Source organism: Salvelinus sp. IW2-2015, linkage group LG4q.1:29, assembly GCF_002910315.2.
Source record: "Salvelinus sp. IW2-2015 linkage group LG4q.1:29, ASM291031v2, whole genome shotgun sequence".
Classification (NCBI taxonomy): domain Eukaryota; kingdom Metazoa; phylum Chordata; class Actinopteri; order Salmoniformes; family Salmonidae; genus Salvelinus; species Salvelinus sp. IW2-2015.
Window position 1 is genome coordinate 78,333,113 of NC_036842.1, and position 20,363 is coordinate 78,353,475.

A 20,363-nucleotide genomic window follows, 5' to 3' on the forward strand; every position below is an offset into this window, starting at 1 on the left:
GCTCTTCCTTTTCAGTGGAATGTGGGAGGAGTTCCGCTAGCGGAACTCCTGGCCTAGACAGGTTATACAATACATTTATGTTTTGTTCAATAATGTGCATATTTATAGCCAGAAATCGTGGTTTTACATTGGCGCCATGTTCAGAAATGGCTCCAAAATAGCGAGAGTATTTACAGAGAGCCACGTGAAATACAGAAATACTCATCATAAAACTTTGATAAAGATACATGTTTAACATATAATTAAAGATACACTGGTTCTTAATGCAACCGCTGTGTTAGATTTAAAAAATAACTTTAGTAAAAAGCACAGCATGCAATAATCTGAGACGGCGCTCAGCCATTCTCCGCCATGTTGGAGTCAACAGAAATACGAAATTACATCATAAATATTCCCTTACCTTTGATGATCTTTCATCAGAATGCAGTGCCAGGAATCCTAGTTCCACAATAAATCGTTGTTTTGTTTTATAACGTCCATTACTTCTGTCGAATTAGCAACTTTGGCTAGCATGTGTAGTTCACGTGCCCATCCAAATTTACGCTAATGAACAAAAACTTCAAAAAGTGATATTACAAATCGAATAAACTGGTCAAACTCAGTTGAGAATCAATCTTCAGGATGTTTTTCTCATATATATCCAATAACGTCCCAAACGGAGCATTTCTTCATCTCTATATAACCGATAGCAAGGAAGGACATCACATGCGCAGTGTGCGTGGCCAAGAACTGGCAATATGCCTGTCTAGTCACTCCAATGGCTCTCATCCGGTCCCACATCAAGCTAGACGCTTCATTCCACGTTCTACTGCCTGTTGACATCTAGTGGAAGGCGTATGAAGTGCATACAGATCCATAAATATAGGAGAATTGAATAGGCGATGACTTTCACAGCGACCCATTTCAGAATTTTTACTTCCTGTTTGGAAGTTTGCCTGCCATATGAGTTCTGTTTTACTCACAGATATAATTCAAACAGTTTTAGAAACTTCAGAGTGTTTTCTATCCAATAGTAATAATAATATGCATATCATATGATCTAGGACAGAGTACGAGGCCGTTCAATTTGGGCACCAATTCATCCAAAAGTGAAAATGTCGCCCCCTAGTTCTAAGAAGTTTTTAACTGATTTGCCTAGTTAAATAAAGATTAAAAGGTTAAATATATATTTTTTAAAGTAGTGGTTTCTTTGCAGCAATTCGAACATTAAGGCCTGATTCACACATTCTCTTCTGAACAGTTGATGTTGAGTTGTGTCTGTTACTTGAACTCTGTGAAGCATTTATTTGGGCTGCAATCTCAGGTGCAGTTAACTCAAATGAACTTATCCTCTGCAGCAGAGATAACTCTGGGTCTTCCTTTCCTGTGGCGGTCTTCGTTTGAGCCAGTTTCATCATAGTGCTTGATTGTTTTTTCGACTGCAATTGAAGAAACTTTCAAAGTTCTTGTAATGTCCGCATTGACTGACCTCAATGTCTTAAAACGTCTTAAGGTTTTGGCCTTTCTAGGGGGTTTTTCCTAGCCACCGTGCTTCTACACCTGCATTGCTTACTGTTTGGGGTTTTAGGCTGGGTTTCTGTACAGCACTTTGAGATATCAGCTGATGTAAGAAAGGCTATATAAATAAATTGGATTTGATTTGATTTCAATTTTCGCATAAATGACATACCCAAATCTAACTGCCTGTAGCTGAGGCCCTGACGCAAGGATATGCATATTCTTGGTACCATTTGAAAGGAAACACTTAGAAATTTGTGGAAATGTGAATTTGAATGTAGGAGAATATAACACAGTAGATCTGGTAGAAGAAAATACAAAGAAAAAACCAACCAGTGTTTTTTACCGCCATCTTTGAAATGCAAGAGAAAGGTCACTGTTAAAGCCATCACTCTGGTAATTCTGATAGTGTCCACAAGAAGGATGCATTGTATGTGCAAAGTTTCAGAGCGATAACTTGAAGTATGAGCTAACTACATGACATTTAGTGTGAAGTCACCCAGGTACATTTGGGCAAATCGTGGAGAAGACATTTGCATTCATATTACATTTTTCTGCAAGAATATCGTAAAATCTGTATACTTGGACTTTGATTTAGCTTTTCCAGTATTAGTAGCCATATTATAAGTTCAACATTTGCAAAACAACCAGTTTTCGTAACTTCATAACTCTGAATACATTTTGCGACAGATACAGGTATCTAGCTAGCTTTGTTAGACCCCGATTGGTGCTTATTTGACAAAGTTAGAGTTGATCAAGTGAAGACCACCTGCGTCATCGGCGTGCCATGAAGGCGTCGGCCTCTGACCAGATTTGGTGTCCTATAGGATATACTACACCCCTAATGATATAGTGAAGTCTGGTTACGTTCTAGAATCTCTGAGGAATACATACACATGTGATTTGACTGGTTGAAACAACGTTTAGGGTTCGATTTTCACAGATTCCTTTCTTTGCAAATTGAACGAGTGGAAATACAAAATCGATCGTGCGTGCTATATGGACCTTTTTAGGATATGAAAAAGGATTTTATCTAACAAAACTACACTTCATGATATCTCTGGGACCCTTTGGATGATAAATCAGAGCAATATTTCAGAATGTAAGTACACATTTCACCTTCAGAGGTAAATTTATCCAACGTATCACGGTGAAAAAAGTGTTTTGTTGTTAGGAGCTCTCCTCAAACAATAGCATGGCATTTTTTTTCGCAGTAATAGCTACTGTAAATTGGACAGTGCAGTTATATTAACAAGTTATAAGACACTTATATGTAACGACATCTGTTTTTTCTCTAAAGTCTGCGATCGTGACACAAGACGCTGCATGATTTATGAATGTCCAGCCGATCCCTAAAAAGTTTGAAGTTTGCTGAAAATAAACGCACTTGACAGTGAGAGGACGTTTCTTTTATATATATAATCATATTCCTCCACAAATAATTCCCAGATCAATACTTTAACTTGCCCGAACGGCATCAGAACATCAATATGAAATGTATTTAGAATTTTGATCTAGCAATACAGTATGTTAAAAATAAAAGCAGATTTACTTACCTCGGTGGAGACCCTAAGAACCTCAATAGTTAATCAATCCTGTGAACGGGTTAGGCAACGCAAGTGTCTATACTTCAACAGCAAAGTTAGATATGACAGAAGTTTATGAAGTAGGGCCTTGTAAACAAAAAGGGAGTATTGTAAAGATCCACGGGTCTTAAGCGATAGTTTAAACCTTGTGACAGACTAGCGTCCTGTCCAGGGGGTGTACATATGCTACAGAATCAGGAGGCTCCTGCCCCTATGGGCTCGGACAAGGCTTACTTATTAGATAGTGTAGCCGCAGATTGGCATACTGTATGAAATACAGAGGAGATGGAACATGTCATGATTTTGTTGATTCTATTGATTGTGGTGTTGATAATGTAGATGGTGAAAAAGACGGGACTGACCTGCAGCATCAGAAGCAAGGTCTCCATCTGTCACCTGAACACTCTCTGGTCCTGTTGAATCAGGATTGATTGCCAAATCACAGTTCTTCATAGACAAATCTGGCAAAATCAGAGGTTGGGATCAAGGATCAGGAATGAAGCACAAATGTGTTACTGTCTCCAGCATATGTTACAGTTCAAGTTCTAAGAATGGCAAGAATCATTAAGATGTACAAGTGTTTTAGTAATTGTCTCTCAAAGAGCTCTGTTCTCATGCCAAACCTGATCAATATGAACTATGAAAAAAAGAAAAACTCACCTGATGCATTGAAACAGAAGGCATCAAAGGGTTGGTCCGGAGTGTCATGGTGGAAGAAGACTCCTGTCATGTTGTTGGCACAGTTAACATGGGCCTTCTGTCTGAGGATGGTGGTACTTCCATTGCTGATCCAACCATATCTAAAATCAAATATTAGCATTTGGATTTCACATGACTGTGAATACAGATACGCATCTGTTGGTCACAGATAACTCTTTTTTTTAAATGTAGGGGCATGGATCAGAAAACCAGTCACTATATGGTGTGACCACTAGTTGCCTCATGCTGTGCGATACATCTCCTTCGCATGCTGTTGATTGTGGCCTGTGGAATGTTGTCTCACTCCTCTTTATTGTCTGTAAAAAGTTGCTGGATATTAGCGGGAACTGGAAAACGCTGTCGTACTCGTGGAAGAACTGGGACATGGGGCCATGCATTATCATGCTGAAACATGAGGTTATTTTTTATTGAACCTTTATTTAAATAGGTGATTAAACGGTAAAGTAGTAAAAAAGTCAACCAAAACTGCTAGAAGTGTTTAGCTTGAGATAAGGAACATGATAAAAGGATACATAATAATACAATTTCTTTACCATTACCGGTTTTAATTTAGAATATGTCATTCAATGAGTAAGTAGTCTACTACAAATAAAAAAACACATGAAAGATTTACACTTCCGGTTTAATATACATGCTAGCATACCACACACGTCCAATACATTGCTTGATTCTAAATGGTACGCTCGTGTGGATATTGGAACAGTGACTTAGTCTTACGGAGTTCTTTTGCTGATTTCCATATAATTATTTACCCGTTGATAAACCACATCATGTGGGTCCTAAGAGGACACTGTAGTCATAAAGATGGATGTGTGACCTCACCTACAGGTCTCTAGGCCTTGGGCGTGGGCCTCGGTGACCTGTTCCTTGCTGGCGATGGTGCCGCCCAGGCTCTCACACAGTTTTTTGGCCAGACCAAAGGTCAACGAGTAGCGAGCTTCTCCCTCCACGTGGAACACTCCAGCATGGCTGCAGCTACGGGACTTTGCTATAGCTGGGGAAAGGAAGAGAATGTGAGAGAGAGGTTAGTATTGAGGAAATCAGCCTGTGAGACACTGTGACTACATGGTGGTCATTTTGTAACTATGAATTTTAAAACTGTATAATATTTAGACTTCGTCAAAGAAAATGAACGAACACAACGTGGAAGAAAGGTTACTTTTCAATATGTTCTGAGAAGAACTAGGCATTCACTAGCAATGTACATAGCAACAAGACCAACTGGTTACAAACAAAACATGGGTGAAACAAATTAATTTCCCCCTGGCATTAGCAATAAAGTTGGCATTTACAATAAAGTTCCCATCACAAATTTGGGTTTACAAGAAAAATTAAAAACAGTTAAGCCAAGTTCCCTTGTAATTATGTTATTTCAACAACCTATCGTCAGAAAAAGAAATCTGACGTAATTATGTTGCTTTTCTAAAACTTCTTAACACTTAGCGTTGTTGAATAGGGGTCTTGGAAAATACCTCTGAAATCAGTAGCTAGTTCTTCTAGTATATCACTCAACAGTAAATTACAAATATGGGACCAGGTGTGACCTCACTGTAGCTCTGACGTACTAGTATTTATCCAGCACTATCATAACCTGAGTACCCCTATATAAATAGTAATGTCTGTTAGCTTTGTCTTTGTTATCTTTTTCACCTGTATAAGCCTACATTTAAGATTTCAACACATTGCAATACATATAGATTTTGCCATAATGTATACAATTAGTATGCATGTGCTCTTGAGTTTCACTTCCTATAAACAGACACATGACCCAGCCTATACTTCAATAAATACCAACTGGCCAGCTGCTACAGTCAGATTCACTGGTTTCCTGTAATAGTCTCTTTACAGTTCATTCATGCTTGGTTTTACAAGGCTTTGTAGAGGCCTATTTTGAGGCTGTTTTACTGTAAAATTAAACATATTTTGCACATTTAAATAACCCTAACTGCCATTACAAATGGTTGTTGAGGTCGTTGATTGCCATTGCGTCACTCAGCATACATATGACTATGCTCCTAAACAATAGACAGCATACAGACGAATACAACTCATCTTACAAATGTATTCAAGCTAGTTATGTTTGTACATTTTCCTATGAGTTATTACATTTCATAATGGTTTCGATACAGTCTAAGTGCTGTAAGATATCATGTAATATATCACTCATATAATGTGTTTGAACCTCAGTATGGTTCTGTTTCACAATATTTTGTTTCACTGGAGTAAACACACACACACACATACGCACATGCACGAATGCACATAACCATAAATCATGAGCACAAGTTTCTGATTATCTGTCATGTCATTGCTCATTGTCGCTTCAGGGCTATAACACACAGTGCCTTCAGAAAGTATTCATACCTCTTGACTTTTTCCACATTTTGTTGTGTTACACAGTGTGATGATAATTGATTTAATTGCAATGTTTTTGTCAAAGACCTACACAAAATATTATGTACTGTCAAAGTGGAAGAAAAATTCTAAAATGTTATTTTAATTAATGGAAAGTAAAACACAAATATATTTTGATTAGATACATACAGTGCCTTGCAAAAGTATTCACCCCTCATGGCATTTTTCCTATTTTGTTGCATTACAACCTGTAATTTAAATAGATTTTTATTTGGATGTCATGTAATGGACATACATAAAATAGTCAAAATTGGTGAAGTGAAATGAAAAAAATTACTCTGTTTAAAAAAAAAAAAACATATGGAAAATGGAAAAGTAGTGCATGTAAATGTATTCCCCTTTGCTATGAAGCCCCTAAATAAGATCTGGTGCAACCAATTACATTCAGAAGTTACATAATTAGTTAAATAAGGTCCACCTGTGTGCAATCTAAATGTCACATGATCTGTCACATGATCTCAGTATATGTATACCTGTTCTGAAAGGCCCCAGAGTCTAAGCAAGTGGCAACACCATGCAAGCGGCACTATGAAGACCAAGGAGCTCTCCAAACAGGTCAGGGACAAAGTTGGGGAGAAGCACAGATCAGGTTTGGGTTACAAAAAAATATCCGAAACCTTTAACATCCCACGGAGTACCATTAAATCCATTATTAAAAAATGTAAAGAATATGGCACCACAACATACCTGCCAAGAGAGGGCCGCCCACCAAAACTCACGGACCAGGCAAGGAGGGCATTAATTAGAGAGGCAACAAAGAGACCAAAGATAACCCTGAATGAGCTGCAAAGCTCCACAGCGGAGATTGGAATATCTGTCCATAGGACCACTTTAATTATGGCTGCAGTCCCGTTAACGGGACCGATATGACAACAGCCAGTCGAAGTGCAGGGCGCCAAATTCAAAAAACAGAAATCTCATAATTAAAATTCCTCAGACATTCATGTGTCTTATASCATTTTAAAGGTAATCTTGTTGTTAATCCCACCAAAGTGTCCGATTTCAAATAGGCTTTTCAGTGAAAGCACTACAAACGATTGTTAGGTCACCACAAAACCACAATAATCACAGCCATTTTTTCCAGCTGAAGGTAGCTTCACAAAAACCAGAATAGAGATAAAATTAATCACTAACCTTCGATTATTTTCATCAGATGACACTCATAGGACTTCATGTTACACAATACATGCATGTTTTGTTTGATTAAATTCATATTTATATCAAAACATCTTAGTTTACATTGAGGCGACTAGATTCACTAATGCAAAAACATCAAGTGACTTTGCATAGCCACATCGTTTCAACGAAATACTCATCATAAATATAGATGATAATACAAGTTATACACATGGAATTATAGATATACCTCTCCTTAATGCAACCGCTGTGTCAGATTTCAAAAGAACTTTACGGAAAAAGAAACGCACGCTATAATCTGAGACGGCGCTCAAAAGTAAAATACCACAGCTGCAAAGATGGCGTCAACATAAACACGAAAATACATGATAAATATTCCCATACCTTTGATGATCTACATCAGAAAGCACACCAGGAATCCCAGGTCCACAATAAATGTTTGTTTTGTTCGAAAAAATCCATTATTTATGTCCAAATACCTTCTTTTGTTAGCGCGTCTGGTTTACATATCCAAATGCTAATTCTGGTCAGCGTTATATCGGACAAAAACTTCAAAAAGTGATATTACCGGTCGAAGAAACATTTCAAACTAAGTACACAATCAATCATTAGGATGTTTTTAACATATAGCTTCAATAAAGTTCCAACCGGAGTATTCCTTCTTGTCTTCGTGAGCAATGGAACGTAAGTGACTCCACGAGGAAAAAGCATGATCAGAAAATGGCWGCTTGATGGACACCTGACTGATTCTGCTATCATTCTCTCCCACAACATCATAGAAGTCTCATTTTAATTTCTATTGATGGTTGACATCTAGTGGAACCCCTAGGCAGTGCAACATCATTAATAGCTCAAGGGGATTTCATTAAGGACTCTGGTGAACACATACAAGCTCAGATTTCTGACTTCCTGTTTTGATTTCAACTCAGGATTTTGCGTGCCAATATGAGTTATGTTAATTTCACAGACATAATTCAAACAATTGTAGAAACTTTAGAGTGTTTTCTATCCAATACTAATAATAATATGCAAATATTAGCAACTATGACTGAGGAGCAGGCCGTTTGATATGGGCACCTTTCATCCAAGCTACTCAATACTGTCCCTTCAGCCATAAGAAGTTAAGCCATACACTCCATAGAGCTGGGCTTTATGGAAGAGTGGCTAGAAAAAAGCCATTACTTAAAGAAAAAATAAGCGAACATGTTTGGTGTTCACCAAAAGGTATGTGGGAGACTCCCCAAACATATGGAAGAAGGTACTCTGGTCCGATGAGACTAAAATTTGGCTTTTTGGCCATCAAGGAAAACACTTTGTCTGGCTCAAACCCAACACCTCTCATCAACACGAGAACACCATCCCCATAGTGTAGCATGGTGGTGGCAGCATCATGCTGTGGGGATGTTTTTCATCGGCAATGACTGGGAAACTGGTCAGAATTTAAGAAATTATGGTGCAAAATACAGGGAAAATCTTGAGGGAAACCTGTTTCAGTCTTCCAGAGATTTGAGACTGGGACAGAGGTTCACCTTCCAGCAGGACAATGACACTAAGCATACTGCTAAAGCAACACTTGAATGGTTTAAGGGGAAACATTTAAATGGCTTGGAATGGCCCAGACCTCAATCCAATTGAGAATCTCTGGTATGACTTAAATATTACTGTACACTAGCGGAACCCTGTCTCTTATACACATCTAGATGTGTATAAGAGACAGCCCTAAGATACTTGCAGCTGTAATTGCTGCAAAAGGTGGCTCTACAAAGTATTGACTTTGGGGGGGGGGGGGGGTGAATAGTTATGCATGCTCATGTTTTCAGTTTATTTTACTTCTAATTTCTGGTTTGCTTCACAATAAAAAATATTTTGCATCTTCAAAGTGGTAGGCATATTGAGTAAATCAAAAGATACAACCCCCCTAAAAATCAATTTTAATTCCAGGTTGTAAGGCAACAAAATAGGAAATATGCCAAAGGGGTGAATACTTTTGCAAGCCACTGTATTCAACCCCCTGAGTCAATACATGTTAGAATCACCTTTGACAATGATGACAGCTGTGAGTCTTTCTTGGTAAGTCTCTAAGACCTTTGCACACCTGGATTATACACAATGTTTGCACATGATTATTTTTTAAATGTCGTTTTGGTAAGCAATTCCAGTATATATTTGCCATTGTGTTTTACGTTATTGTCCTGCTGAAAGGTGAATTTGTCTCCCGATATCTGTTGGAAAGCAGACTAAGACAGGTTTTCCTCTAGGATTTAGCCTGTGCTTAGCTCTATTGCATTTATTTTTATCGTAGAAAATTCTGTATACCTTAGCGATGACAAGCATACCCAGAACATGATGCTGCCATCACTATGCTTGAAAATATGAAGGTGTAAATATGACGCTGTGATGTGTTGTGTTTTTTACCCCAAACCTAACTCTTTGTATTCAGGACATAAAGTTGGCTTTTAGTGCCTTATTGCAAACAGGATGCATGCTTTGGAATATTTATTTTTCTGTACAGTTGAGTTGAGTTTATTTTATTTTTACAGGGACAGTGCACATGTTACTCCCGGTCTTAGTGAAAAGCCAACTGTCCCGGTTGATATATTATCGAATAGATATTTGAAAAACACCCTGAGGATGGAATATAAAAAACGTTTGACATGTTTCTGTGGACATTATGGATATAATTTGGAATTTTTGTCTGCGTTGTCGTGACAGCTCTTTCCGGTGGATTCCTGGGCATAACGCATCAAACTAACGGAGGTATTTGGATATAAAAAATATCTTTATGGAACAAAAGGAACATTTGTTGTCTAACTGGGAGTCTCGTGAGTGAAAACATCCGAAGATCATCAAAGGTAAACGATTAATTTGATTGATTTTCTGATTTTCGTGACCAAGTTACCTGATGCTAAGTGTACTTATTGTTTTGTCGAGCGATCGATAAACTTACACAAACGCTTGTATTGCTTTCGCTGTAAAGCATAATTTCAAAATCTGAGACAACAGGTGGATTAACAAAAGGCTAAGCTGTGTTTTGCAATATTGCACTTGTGATTTCATGAATATGAATATTTTCTAGTAATATTATTTACCTGTGGCGCTATGCTACGCTGTGCTATTCAGCGTTGCTGTTGACAATTTTCCCAGATCCGGGATGGGTGGTTCAGAAAGGTTAACAGTATCAAAAGCCTTCCGTAGGTCCAGAAACACAGCCCCAACAACGCTCCCTTTGTTCATCTTGGAGTTTTTCCAGAAGGAAGCAGTTGGCCGTTTCTGTGGAGTGTTTCGCTCTGAAACCAAACTGCATGGAGTGTAATGTGAAGGGGCTGTTGTTGAGGTGGGCAATCAGTTGTTCTACTACACACTTTTCAACAACCTTTGACACCACAGGTAGTATACTAATGGGCCTGTAGTTGCTTACGTCAGCAGGGTCGCCCGATTTAAAGATGGCCGTTATTATGGCCGACTTCCATACCCTTGGAAACACCCAGAGACCAATAGATGTGTTGGTGACCTTAGTAATGGGGCCAATGAGTGACTCTTTGTAGTTTTTAAGAAAGGTAGAGTCCAGCCCAAACACATCTTTGGCTTTAGAGTTCTTTAGTGAGCTAATCACCTTGTTCACCTTTGACTCAGAAACCTCCCTTATGATGAAGACAGGTTGAGTGTCATTTACTAGCACTGAGCCCAAGAAACCAGTGGAGGGGTTCTGTGTCAGTACCCTGATAGAGTCAATAAAGTAGGAATTGAAGGCTATTGCTATTTTGACTGCATCCTGTGTTAGATTGTTATTCACCATGATTTCTAGTCTTTTTACAGTGTTACTAGGGTCTTTCCCTGTTAACTTTTTTAGATTATCCCAGATCACTATACAATTTCCCTTTGCTTCACCAATTATGTTAATAAAAAAGTTTGCCTTGGCCTGTCTGATTTCTTTCATCACCTTATTTCTCAACATGGTAAACGTACGTCTGTCATGCTCTAATTTGGATCTTAGGGCTATTTTTAGAGCATAATCTCGTTCTTTCATCAATTTCCAGATTTCTCCCTTTAGCAAAGGTTTGGATTTGATTTTCTTTAGGAAACCATTTATTGTAGAAAAACCTGACTATCAGCTTCCACGTCTGTATAGGACAAGAGGACAAGGGACAAGAGATCATTCCAGTTAATTCCCTTAATTGCGTTTTCAAAATAGTGTAATTCACTCCTAGGTATTCTTAGTTGATCCATCTTTCTGACAGTAGAGAGGTTAAACCTGCTCTTAGACAGCTTTCTGGCTATAAGTGTCAGATTATGATCAGATAGCCCAGTAACCATATTGAAAGATTTAGTCACTCTCTCTGGTTTATTACTGAACACCAAATCAATCTGTTTTAGAGCAACAAGTCACCCTGGTTGGCCCTAGCTGTGTAAGGTCAAAGGTATTAGTGATCCGTTTGAGGGTTTTCCTACAAGACTTGTCTTCATAATTACTATTAAAATCTCCCATTAAGATGACCTCTTTCCCAAAATCACATTCCCTAAGCATGTTATCAAACTGATCAAAAAACACTTTTGGTGGAAGGTGGCCTATACATTCCAATAAGGGTAAAAGACATTTGGGGAGACAGTGTAACGTTCAGGCCAATACATTCTAGTTCATTATCACATGACTACTCAATTTGTTTACATCGGATATGTTCTTTAATGTAAATCATCACACCCCCTCCTCTTCCTTCAATCCTGTCTAACCTGAAAACATTGTAGCCAGGCACAATCAAAGCAGCATATGGAGAGTTTTTATTGAGCCATGTCTCTGAGAGGCAGAGGAAGTCAAGGTTGGAGGCTTCCTTCTTTTCACTCTGTCATTTAAGTTAGAATTGTTGAGTAACTACAATGTGGTTGACCAATCCTCAGTTTTGTCCTGTCACGGCTATTAAACTCTGTAACTGTAACGATTAGCCTCATGGTGAAATCTCTGAGAGGTTTTCTTCCTCTCCGGCAACTGAGTTAGGAAGGACGTTTGTATCTTTGTAGTTACTGGGTGTATTGATACACTGTCACGCCCTGGCCTTAGTTATCTTTGTTTTCTGTATTATTTTAGTTAGGTCAGGGTGTGACATGGGGGATGTTTGTGTGTGTTTGTCTCGTCTTGGGTGGTTGTATTGTCTAGGGAGTTTTTGTTGAGTTCTTGGGGTTGGGTTCAGTGTAGGTGTTTAGGTAAGTCTATGGTTGCCTGGAATGGTTCTCAATCAGAGACAGCTGTCTATCGTTGTTTCTGATTGGGAGCCATATTTAAGGCAGCCATAGGCATTAGGTAGGTTGTGGGTAATTGTCTATGTTTGACGCTAGTAGCTTGTGTATGCACTTTTGTTTGTAGCTTCACGGTTGTTTTTGTTTAGTATTGTATTAGTGTTCGTGTTCTTTTCATCTTTAAGTAAAGAAGATGTATTTATATCACGCTGCGCCTTGGTCCTCTCTCTCACAATACGAAGACGATCGTGACATACACCATCCAAAGTTGAATTAATAACTTCAACTTGGAATTGAATCTGATTGAATCTGTGTTTGAAGTTCCCAGCTTGACATTACAGATAATTGTATTCGTGGGGTACAGAGATGAGGTAGTCATTCAAAAATCATGCTAAATACTATTGTTGCACACAGTGAGTCCATACAACTTATGTGACTTCTTAAGAAACATATTACTCCTGAACGTATTAAGGCTTGCCATAAAATGTCAGCTTTTCATTTGTTATTAATAATAAAAAAATAAACATAATTCCACTTTGTGTTTAGGCTAGTGACACCACATCTCTATGTAATCCATTCTAAATTCAGGCAGCAACATATGGAAAAAGTCAAGGGGTGTGAATACTTTCTGAAGGCACTGTAACTTGACTCCACTTGTAACTCACAGAAACACAGTTAAAACTTTCCTAAACACCAGAAAACAAACGGCAATCACAACAAAACTTTTAAATAAATTAGATGATATACAGGATAATTACAATACGGTTACTTCTCTGTGGTGTGTCCCTCATTTTACAGTTCAACAATGCTATCTGTTAGGGGAACCACAGGAGAGAAAAGGAGAAACTCGACACTTCTCTCTGCATTTAGTACATTTCCTTAATCTCTTATGATGACAGCTTGATTATTGATGGATCACTAATAGTTACACATTCAAACTGTTGGATGGTACACAGTTGCATTGGTCTGCCTAGGAACTGATTGGACAGAACAGAGAGTTCTGGGAAACTATGTTCTGTCAGTGAAACCAAACAAGAGGCAACTTCACTTTTTTGAATAGCAAATGAACAGGATGTAGCACACACACACACACACACACACACACACACACACACACACACACACACACANCACACACACACACACACACACACACACACACACACACACACACACACACACACACACGTTATCAGATTTCACATGTACACACTAAGGTGGATTTCCAATCACTTTTCCACAGTCAGTTGCTAGTTGAACAGCACATTTGCATCTGGGTGAGAATCTATTCTGTGACAATCATCCAGAGTCTTGTGACATAAAGAAATGAGAGACAGAAACAACAGATTAGGGGCAGCCAAGTGGGAATTACCATGTGACCTTGTCTCTGCCCTGTCTCTGTAGTGACCCTTTGCGCTTGTCAGGACTGGTGGTCAGTTTCACACACTTATCTAAAGTTTTACTTTAGCAGGCATGATGAGCAGGTGTCATGAGCGACAGACCTGTTTCCAAGACTCTCATGTATTCTCAGTCTCAGACCGAAATCGTAAAATGTCAAATGTTATCTCTTTCTCTGTGTTTCTGACTATACAAGCAGTGGGAAACACTTTGGGTAAAGGGAAAATAACCTCATCAGCAAGGTGACGTACAACCTGGCTGCTATCAAAGGTTGATGACATGTCAAAGTATGGAGGCCTACAGAGAAGGACCTTCAGAATACTTTGAAATAACATAGATATTATCCTTCTGATGAAGTTTGTAAAGATAGTCAGAATATAATAGAAATATTTTAGAAAATGTTCAATACATTTTCTTAGAATGTCAGGCCTTTTTATCTACAGACTGCAGAAGCATGGACATCATGAACACACACACACACACACACACACACACACACACACACACACACACACACACACACACACACACACACAGGAAATCACACCCCGGCTATTCTATCTCCATGATGCTTGTTGACACAGGATAACCATGGCGACACGGCACAAACATTAGTTGTGAAAGAGGTGCGCGTCTCGTGTCTCCAGGTTGTTGGGCACTGGCAGAGCAACAGGGCACGAGGATCAGTGTATAGGGACACGAGACCCATGAGAGAGAGAGGTCCCCAGGGCTGAGCTGCCCGCCTCAGTAAATGTCTACATCTCTCTATCTCCCTCCCTCCATCTCTCTCTCTATACACAGCTTTGAACATCAATGGACACACTGAATTATTCAGTTTAACATCTGTTCTACTTCTATATATCACCACAACTCTCAGAGATGTCACTCTACTCCAGAGACAATAGATGAACACTGGAGTCTCAAGAGCATGGGGCCTCTTCAGTAAACCTAGATCATATCTTATAATTCTTGAGGAATCGACAACCACATGATCAATTATTTTATGAATTTTTTGTTGCAACTTGTTACAGATTGTATAGAGAGATCACCATATCAACGGCAAGGCTGACAGAGCACTCTTCCCACTATAGGCACGACATGACTTCCAGTAACTTAAATTCAAATAGCATCCTACATCTGTCAATATTCCAAATTATGCTCAACTGTACCCAGAGGGATAGGATGCCTAAATCTAGATGCTGTTTAACTTCTTGACGCTAGGAGGCAGACTTTTTATGTTTGGAAAAATAACGCTCCCAATGTAAACGGCCTATTTCTCAGGCCCAGATGCTAGAATATGCATATAATTGACAGATTAGGATAGAAAACACTATAAAGTTTCCAAAACTGTCAAAATGTTGTCTGTGAGTATAACAGAACTGATTTTGCAGGCGAAAACCTGAGGAAATCCAACCCGGAAGTGCCTCTTATTTTGAAAAATCCCTGTTCCATTGCCTGCCTTTCCTTCATTTAAAGGGATATCAACCAGATTCCTTTTCCTATGGCTTCCTCAGGGTGTGAACTGTCTTTAAACATAGTTTCAAGCTTTTATTCTGAAAAATGAGCGAGATTTATCAAAACGCTTCAGTGGATGGCTGAATGTCCTTCAATTAGTTCATGCGCGCAAAAGTTGTAGCTCAACATTTTCTTTATCTCTTTTATTGAATAGTTTACCGTCCGGTTGAAATATTATCAATTATTTATGTTAAAAACAACCTGAGGATAGATTATAAAAAACGTTTGACATGTTTCTACAAACTTTACGGATACTATTTGGAATTTTCGTCTGCCCTTCATGACCGCTCGAGCCTGTTGATTTCTGAACATAACGCACCAACCAAATGGAGGTTTTTGGATATAAAAATAATATTTATCGAACAAAAGGAACATTTATTGTGTAACTGGGAGTCTCGTGAGTGCAAACATCCGAAGATCATCGAAGGTAAGCGATTAATTTTATTGCTTTTCTGACTTTCGTGACCAATCTACATTGCTGCTAGCTGTTCGTAATGTTTTGTCTAGTGATCGATAAACTCACAAATGCTTGGATTGCTTTCGCTGTAAAGCATATTTTCAAAATCTGACACGATAGGTGGATTAACAACAAGCTAAACTGTGTTTTGGTATATTTCACTTGTAATTTCATGAAAATATATATATATATTTTAATTTTTTATTTGGCGCTCGGCAATTCAGCGGTTGTTTATGAAAATGATCCCGTTAAAGGGATCCGTGCGCCAAGAGGTTTAAGAAATAAGTCACGTAATAGAAGAGAAAATAGGGAAGTGCTCTGTTGGCAATGCAGATTGTGTTGTCTTCAATACATTTGATAATGAGCTAGTAGTAATACATCTTATCTTGTCTTATTAAAAAAATTAAGTAATTCTTGCTCTTAGGACTACCAGATATGCATCTGAGTCACTTCAAAAGTACACACAGACAATATATTGTTTTATCATTTCATGTGTATCTCATTATAAGAGGAACTATCGCCAACCACGTGACAGTTTTACTGTGGATGGTGTCGACCATTTTAATATTTTTGTTTTTTTGGACACATATTTAACCCTTTATTTATTAGATTTATTTTATATAATTGTATTTAACTTTTATAAAACCATGCAAAACATACACATACAAATTACTACATCACACAAACATCAGTACATCATACGTTCCCAGACCCACTAGCCCCCACCCCTATCTCCAGCACCCTTATCACTTTCTGCACATGGCCTCAACCTGCAGAGTTTTGTTTCTCTCCATCGCACAGGCTCTTGAAATGTTCAGATAATAAAGCATTTGACCTTTCCATTGTGTGAACGACTGAGGATTTTTTGAATTCCAGTTTGAGTACAGTGGGGCAAAAAAGTATTTAGTCAGCCACCAATTGTGCAAGTTCTCCCACTTAAAAAGATGAGAGAGGCCTGTAATTTTCATCATAGGTACACTTCAACTATGACAGACAAAATGAGAAAAAAATATCCAGAAAATCACATTATAGGATTTTTTATGAATTTATTTGTAAATTATGGTGGAAAATAAGTATTTGGTCAATAACAAAAGTTTATCTCAATACTTTGTTATATACCCTTTGTTGGCAATGACAGAGGTCAAACGTTTTCTGTAAGTCCTCACAAGGTTTTCACACACTGTTGCTGGTATTTTGGCCTATTCMTCCATGCAGATCTCCTCTAGAGCAGTGATGTTTTGGGGCTGTTGCTGGGCAACACAGACTTTCAACTCCCTCCAAAGATTTTCTATGGGGTTGAGATCTGGAGACTGGCTAGGCCACTCCAGGACCTTGAAATGCTTCTTACGAAGCCACTCCTTTGTTGCCCGGGCGGTGTGTTTGGGATCATTGTCATGCTGAAAGACCCAGCCACGTTTCATCTTCAATGCCCTTGCTGATGGAAGGAGGTTTTCACTCAAAATCTCACGATACATGGCCCCATTCATTCTTTCCTTTACACGGATCAGTCGTCCTGGTCCCTTGCAGAAAAACAGCCCCAAAGCATGATGTTTCCACCCCCATGCTTCACAGTAGGTATGGTGTTCTTTGGATGCAACTCAGCATTCTTTGTCCTCCAAACACGACGAGTTGAGTTTTTACCAAAAAGTTATATTTTGGTTTCATCTGACCATATGACATTCTCCCAATCTTCTTCTGGATCATCCAAATGCTCTCTAGCAAACTTCAGACGGGCCTGGACATGTACTGGCTTAAGCAGGGGGACACGTCTGGCACTGCAGGATTTGAGTCCCTGGCGGCGTAGTGTGTTACTGATGATAGACTTTGTTACTTTGGTCCCAGCTCTCTGCAGGTCATTCACTAGGTCCCCCCCGTGTGGTTCTGAGATTTTTGCTCACCGTTCTTGTGATCATTTTGACCCCACGGGGTGAGATCTTGCGTGGAGCCCCAGATCGAGGGAGATTATCAGYGGTCTTGTATGTCTTCCATTTCCTAATAATTGCTCCCACAGTTGATTTCTTCAAACCAAGCTGCTTACCTATTGCAGATTCAGTCTTCCCAGCCTGGTGCAGGTCTACAATTTTGTTTCTGGTGTCCTTTGACAGCTCTTTGGTCTTGGCCATAGTGGAGTTTGGAGTGTGACTGTTTGAGGTTGTGGACAGGTGTCTTTTATACTGATAACAAGTTCAAACAGGTGCCATTAATACADGTAACGAGTGGAGGACAGAGGAGCCTCTTAAAGAAGAAGTTACAGGTCTGTGAGAGCCAGAARTCTTGCTTGTTTGTAGGTGACCAAATACTTATTTTCCACCATAATTTGCAAATAAATTCATTAAAAATCCTACAATGTGATTTTCTGGATTTTCTTTCCTCATTTTGTCTGTCATAGTTGAAGTGTACCTATGATGAAAATTACAGGCCTCTCTCATCTTTTTAAGTGGGAGAACTTGCACAATTGGTGGCTGACTAAATACTTTTTTGCCCCACTGTATATGTTTTTTAAAGATACTTTATAAGAATAGAATCATCCAACCCGTCGGGTATCTCACTGCACCCTCATATGTTATGTCTTGAAATATACAGACAGAGGAATTAAAATGACATTTACAGTACATTGCAATATCTCTGACATCCATCTTTCTAACTCCGCCCGTAACTTTTGACCCCTTATTTTTTGTTGGCATAAAACTATCTCTATACTTCCATTCATTTGTATGGTTTACCTTCTGACGAGTCCCGTGACACAAAATGGAGAACGCCATCATGTTTGTGAGAGTCTCATCTTTAGTGTGGTCATACTAGTGTGTAGGCCAAACCATTCGGACTTCACAACCGGAAGTTGGCACATCAGCGCTACTAATATTATAACAGACCATGAGATATTCGGAATATCTCATGGTCTGACAAACAGATGCATTGGACTGAGACGCAGCTCATGCAAAAAACATATCTCTAGATTAAACGGACAAATTGTTATTATGATTTTTTTCTACTTTTACCCATTTCTCTCCCTATTTCGTGATATCCAATTGCTAGTTACAGTCTTGTCCCATCGCTGCAACTCCCCTACAGACTCGGGAGAGGCGAAGGTTGAGAACCATGCATCCTCCGAAACACGAACCTGCCAAGCTGCACTGCTTCTTGATACACTTTTCGCTTATTAACCTGGAAGCCAGTCTCACCAATGTGTTGGGGGAAACACCGTCCAGCTGGCGATTTTGATGGGGATTTTTTTATTATGTTACTTAGACTGACACACACTTAAAGATTTTAACACAGAACCCTATAAAAGGAACAAGACACATGCAGATGTTATGTTTTTAAATTGTTGACAAGTAAGTGTACCAGAGTAACATGGTCTCAATGCCTACACTATTTTACATTGCTCTATGTTTTGATGTCTCAATGATTCACCACTTGTGTGTCTGACAATTTGCTTTGATCTTCTACCTGTCTGACTGCAGTCTGCTTTGACAACAGCACAGAGTTGAAGAGAGTCATAGTATTGAAGTATTTCACTTATCAACCGGGTACGTTAACCGATGACGTATCACATTTTGAAAATGAACATTAAACATTTATGGCATCAGTAAAACTGCCTGGCCCAGCAATTTAATGAATACCATAGTACTGGCAGAGAGAGGAGGTTGAGCAGGAAGTTACTTTACCGTTAGTGACGGTTGGGCTCAAGGGGTGTAGCTGTAGCTGTGTTCACCATGAAACTCTGCATTAGAGGAAAACACACGCACGCATGCGCACACGCACCCGCACACACACTGCCCAGAGTGGATCAAAGTGAACACAGCATTTGGCGGGCTGAAAAGAGAGGGTAACCAATGAATGAGAGGTGTTACCATTAGCATGCAGGGAGAGTGGCCATGCACAACTTTGTCATTCCAAGATCCTGCTATTCCAAGGCAGTGACTCTCGAAAATATGCTATTGTCAGTTAATGGACTAGAAAGTCCCAGAGACCACAGAGGGTCTGGATATACAGAGGCTGCTAGTTGGGAGAAAGGGGAGCTTTTACACAGTGCATGCCAGAATCTCCAGCTGCACTGACTGGAAAAGACAGGCTCTTCTCTCGTCTCTCTCCTGTAGCTATACACAGCAAATTACACCACACACACTGATACACATTGATACACTGGCCTCCAAACCAACACACACTGATACAGTGGCCTCCAAACCAACACACACTGATACACTGGAATCCAAACCAACACACANACACATTGATACACTGGCCTCCAAACCAACACACACTGATACAGTGGCCTCCAAACCAACACACACTGATACACTGGAATCCAAACCAACACACACTGATACAGTGGCCTCCAAACCAACACACACTGATACACTGGAATCCAAACCAACACATTGTGATACACTGGCCTCCAAACCAAA

At 39.2% G+C, this 20,363-nt stretch overlaps 1 protein-coding gene across 2 annotated transcripts in view; it reads right to left on the reverse strand.

The window, feature by feature from the left end:
• The window catches only part of LOC111961022 (CD44 antigen), a 45,168-nt gene that overhangs the window by 17,077 nt on the left and 7,728 nt on the right, over positions 1-20,363 (reverse strand). For both annotated transcript variants that reach the window (XR_011479710.1, XM_070443141.1), the window contains exons 2-4: positions 4,626-4,797; positions 3,744-3,883; positions 3,446-3,544 (exon numbers count right to left, since the gene is read on the reverse strand). Coding sequence is in view for 1 of the 2 variants with exons in the window: in XM_070443141.1 (XP_070299242.1) it covers positions 3,446-3,544; positions 3,744-3,883; positions 4,626-4,797 (411 nt within the window). In the remaining variant the exon portion in view is untranslated. The remainder of the gene's footprint in view (positions 1-3,445; positions 3,545-3,743; positions 3,884-4,625; positions 4,798-20,363) is intronic.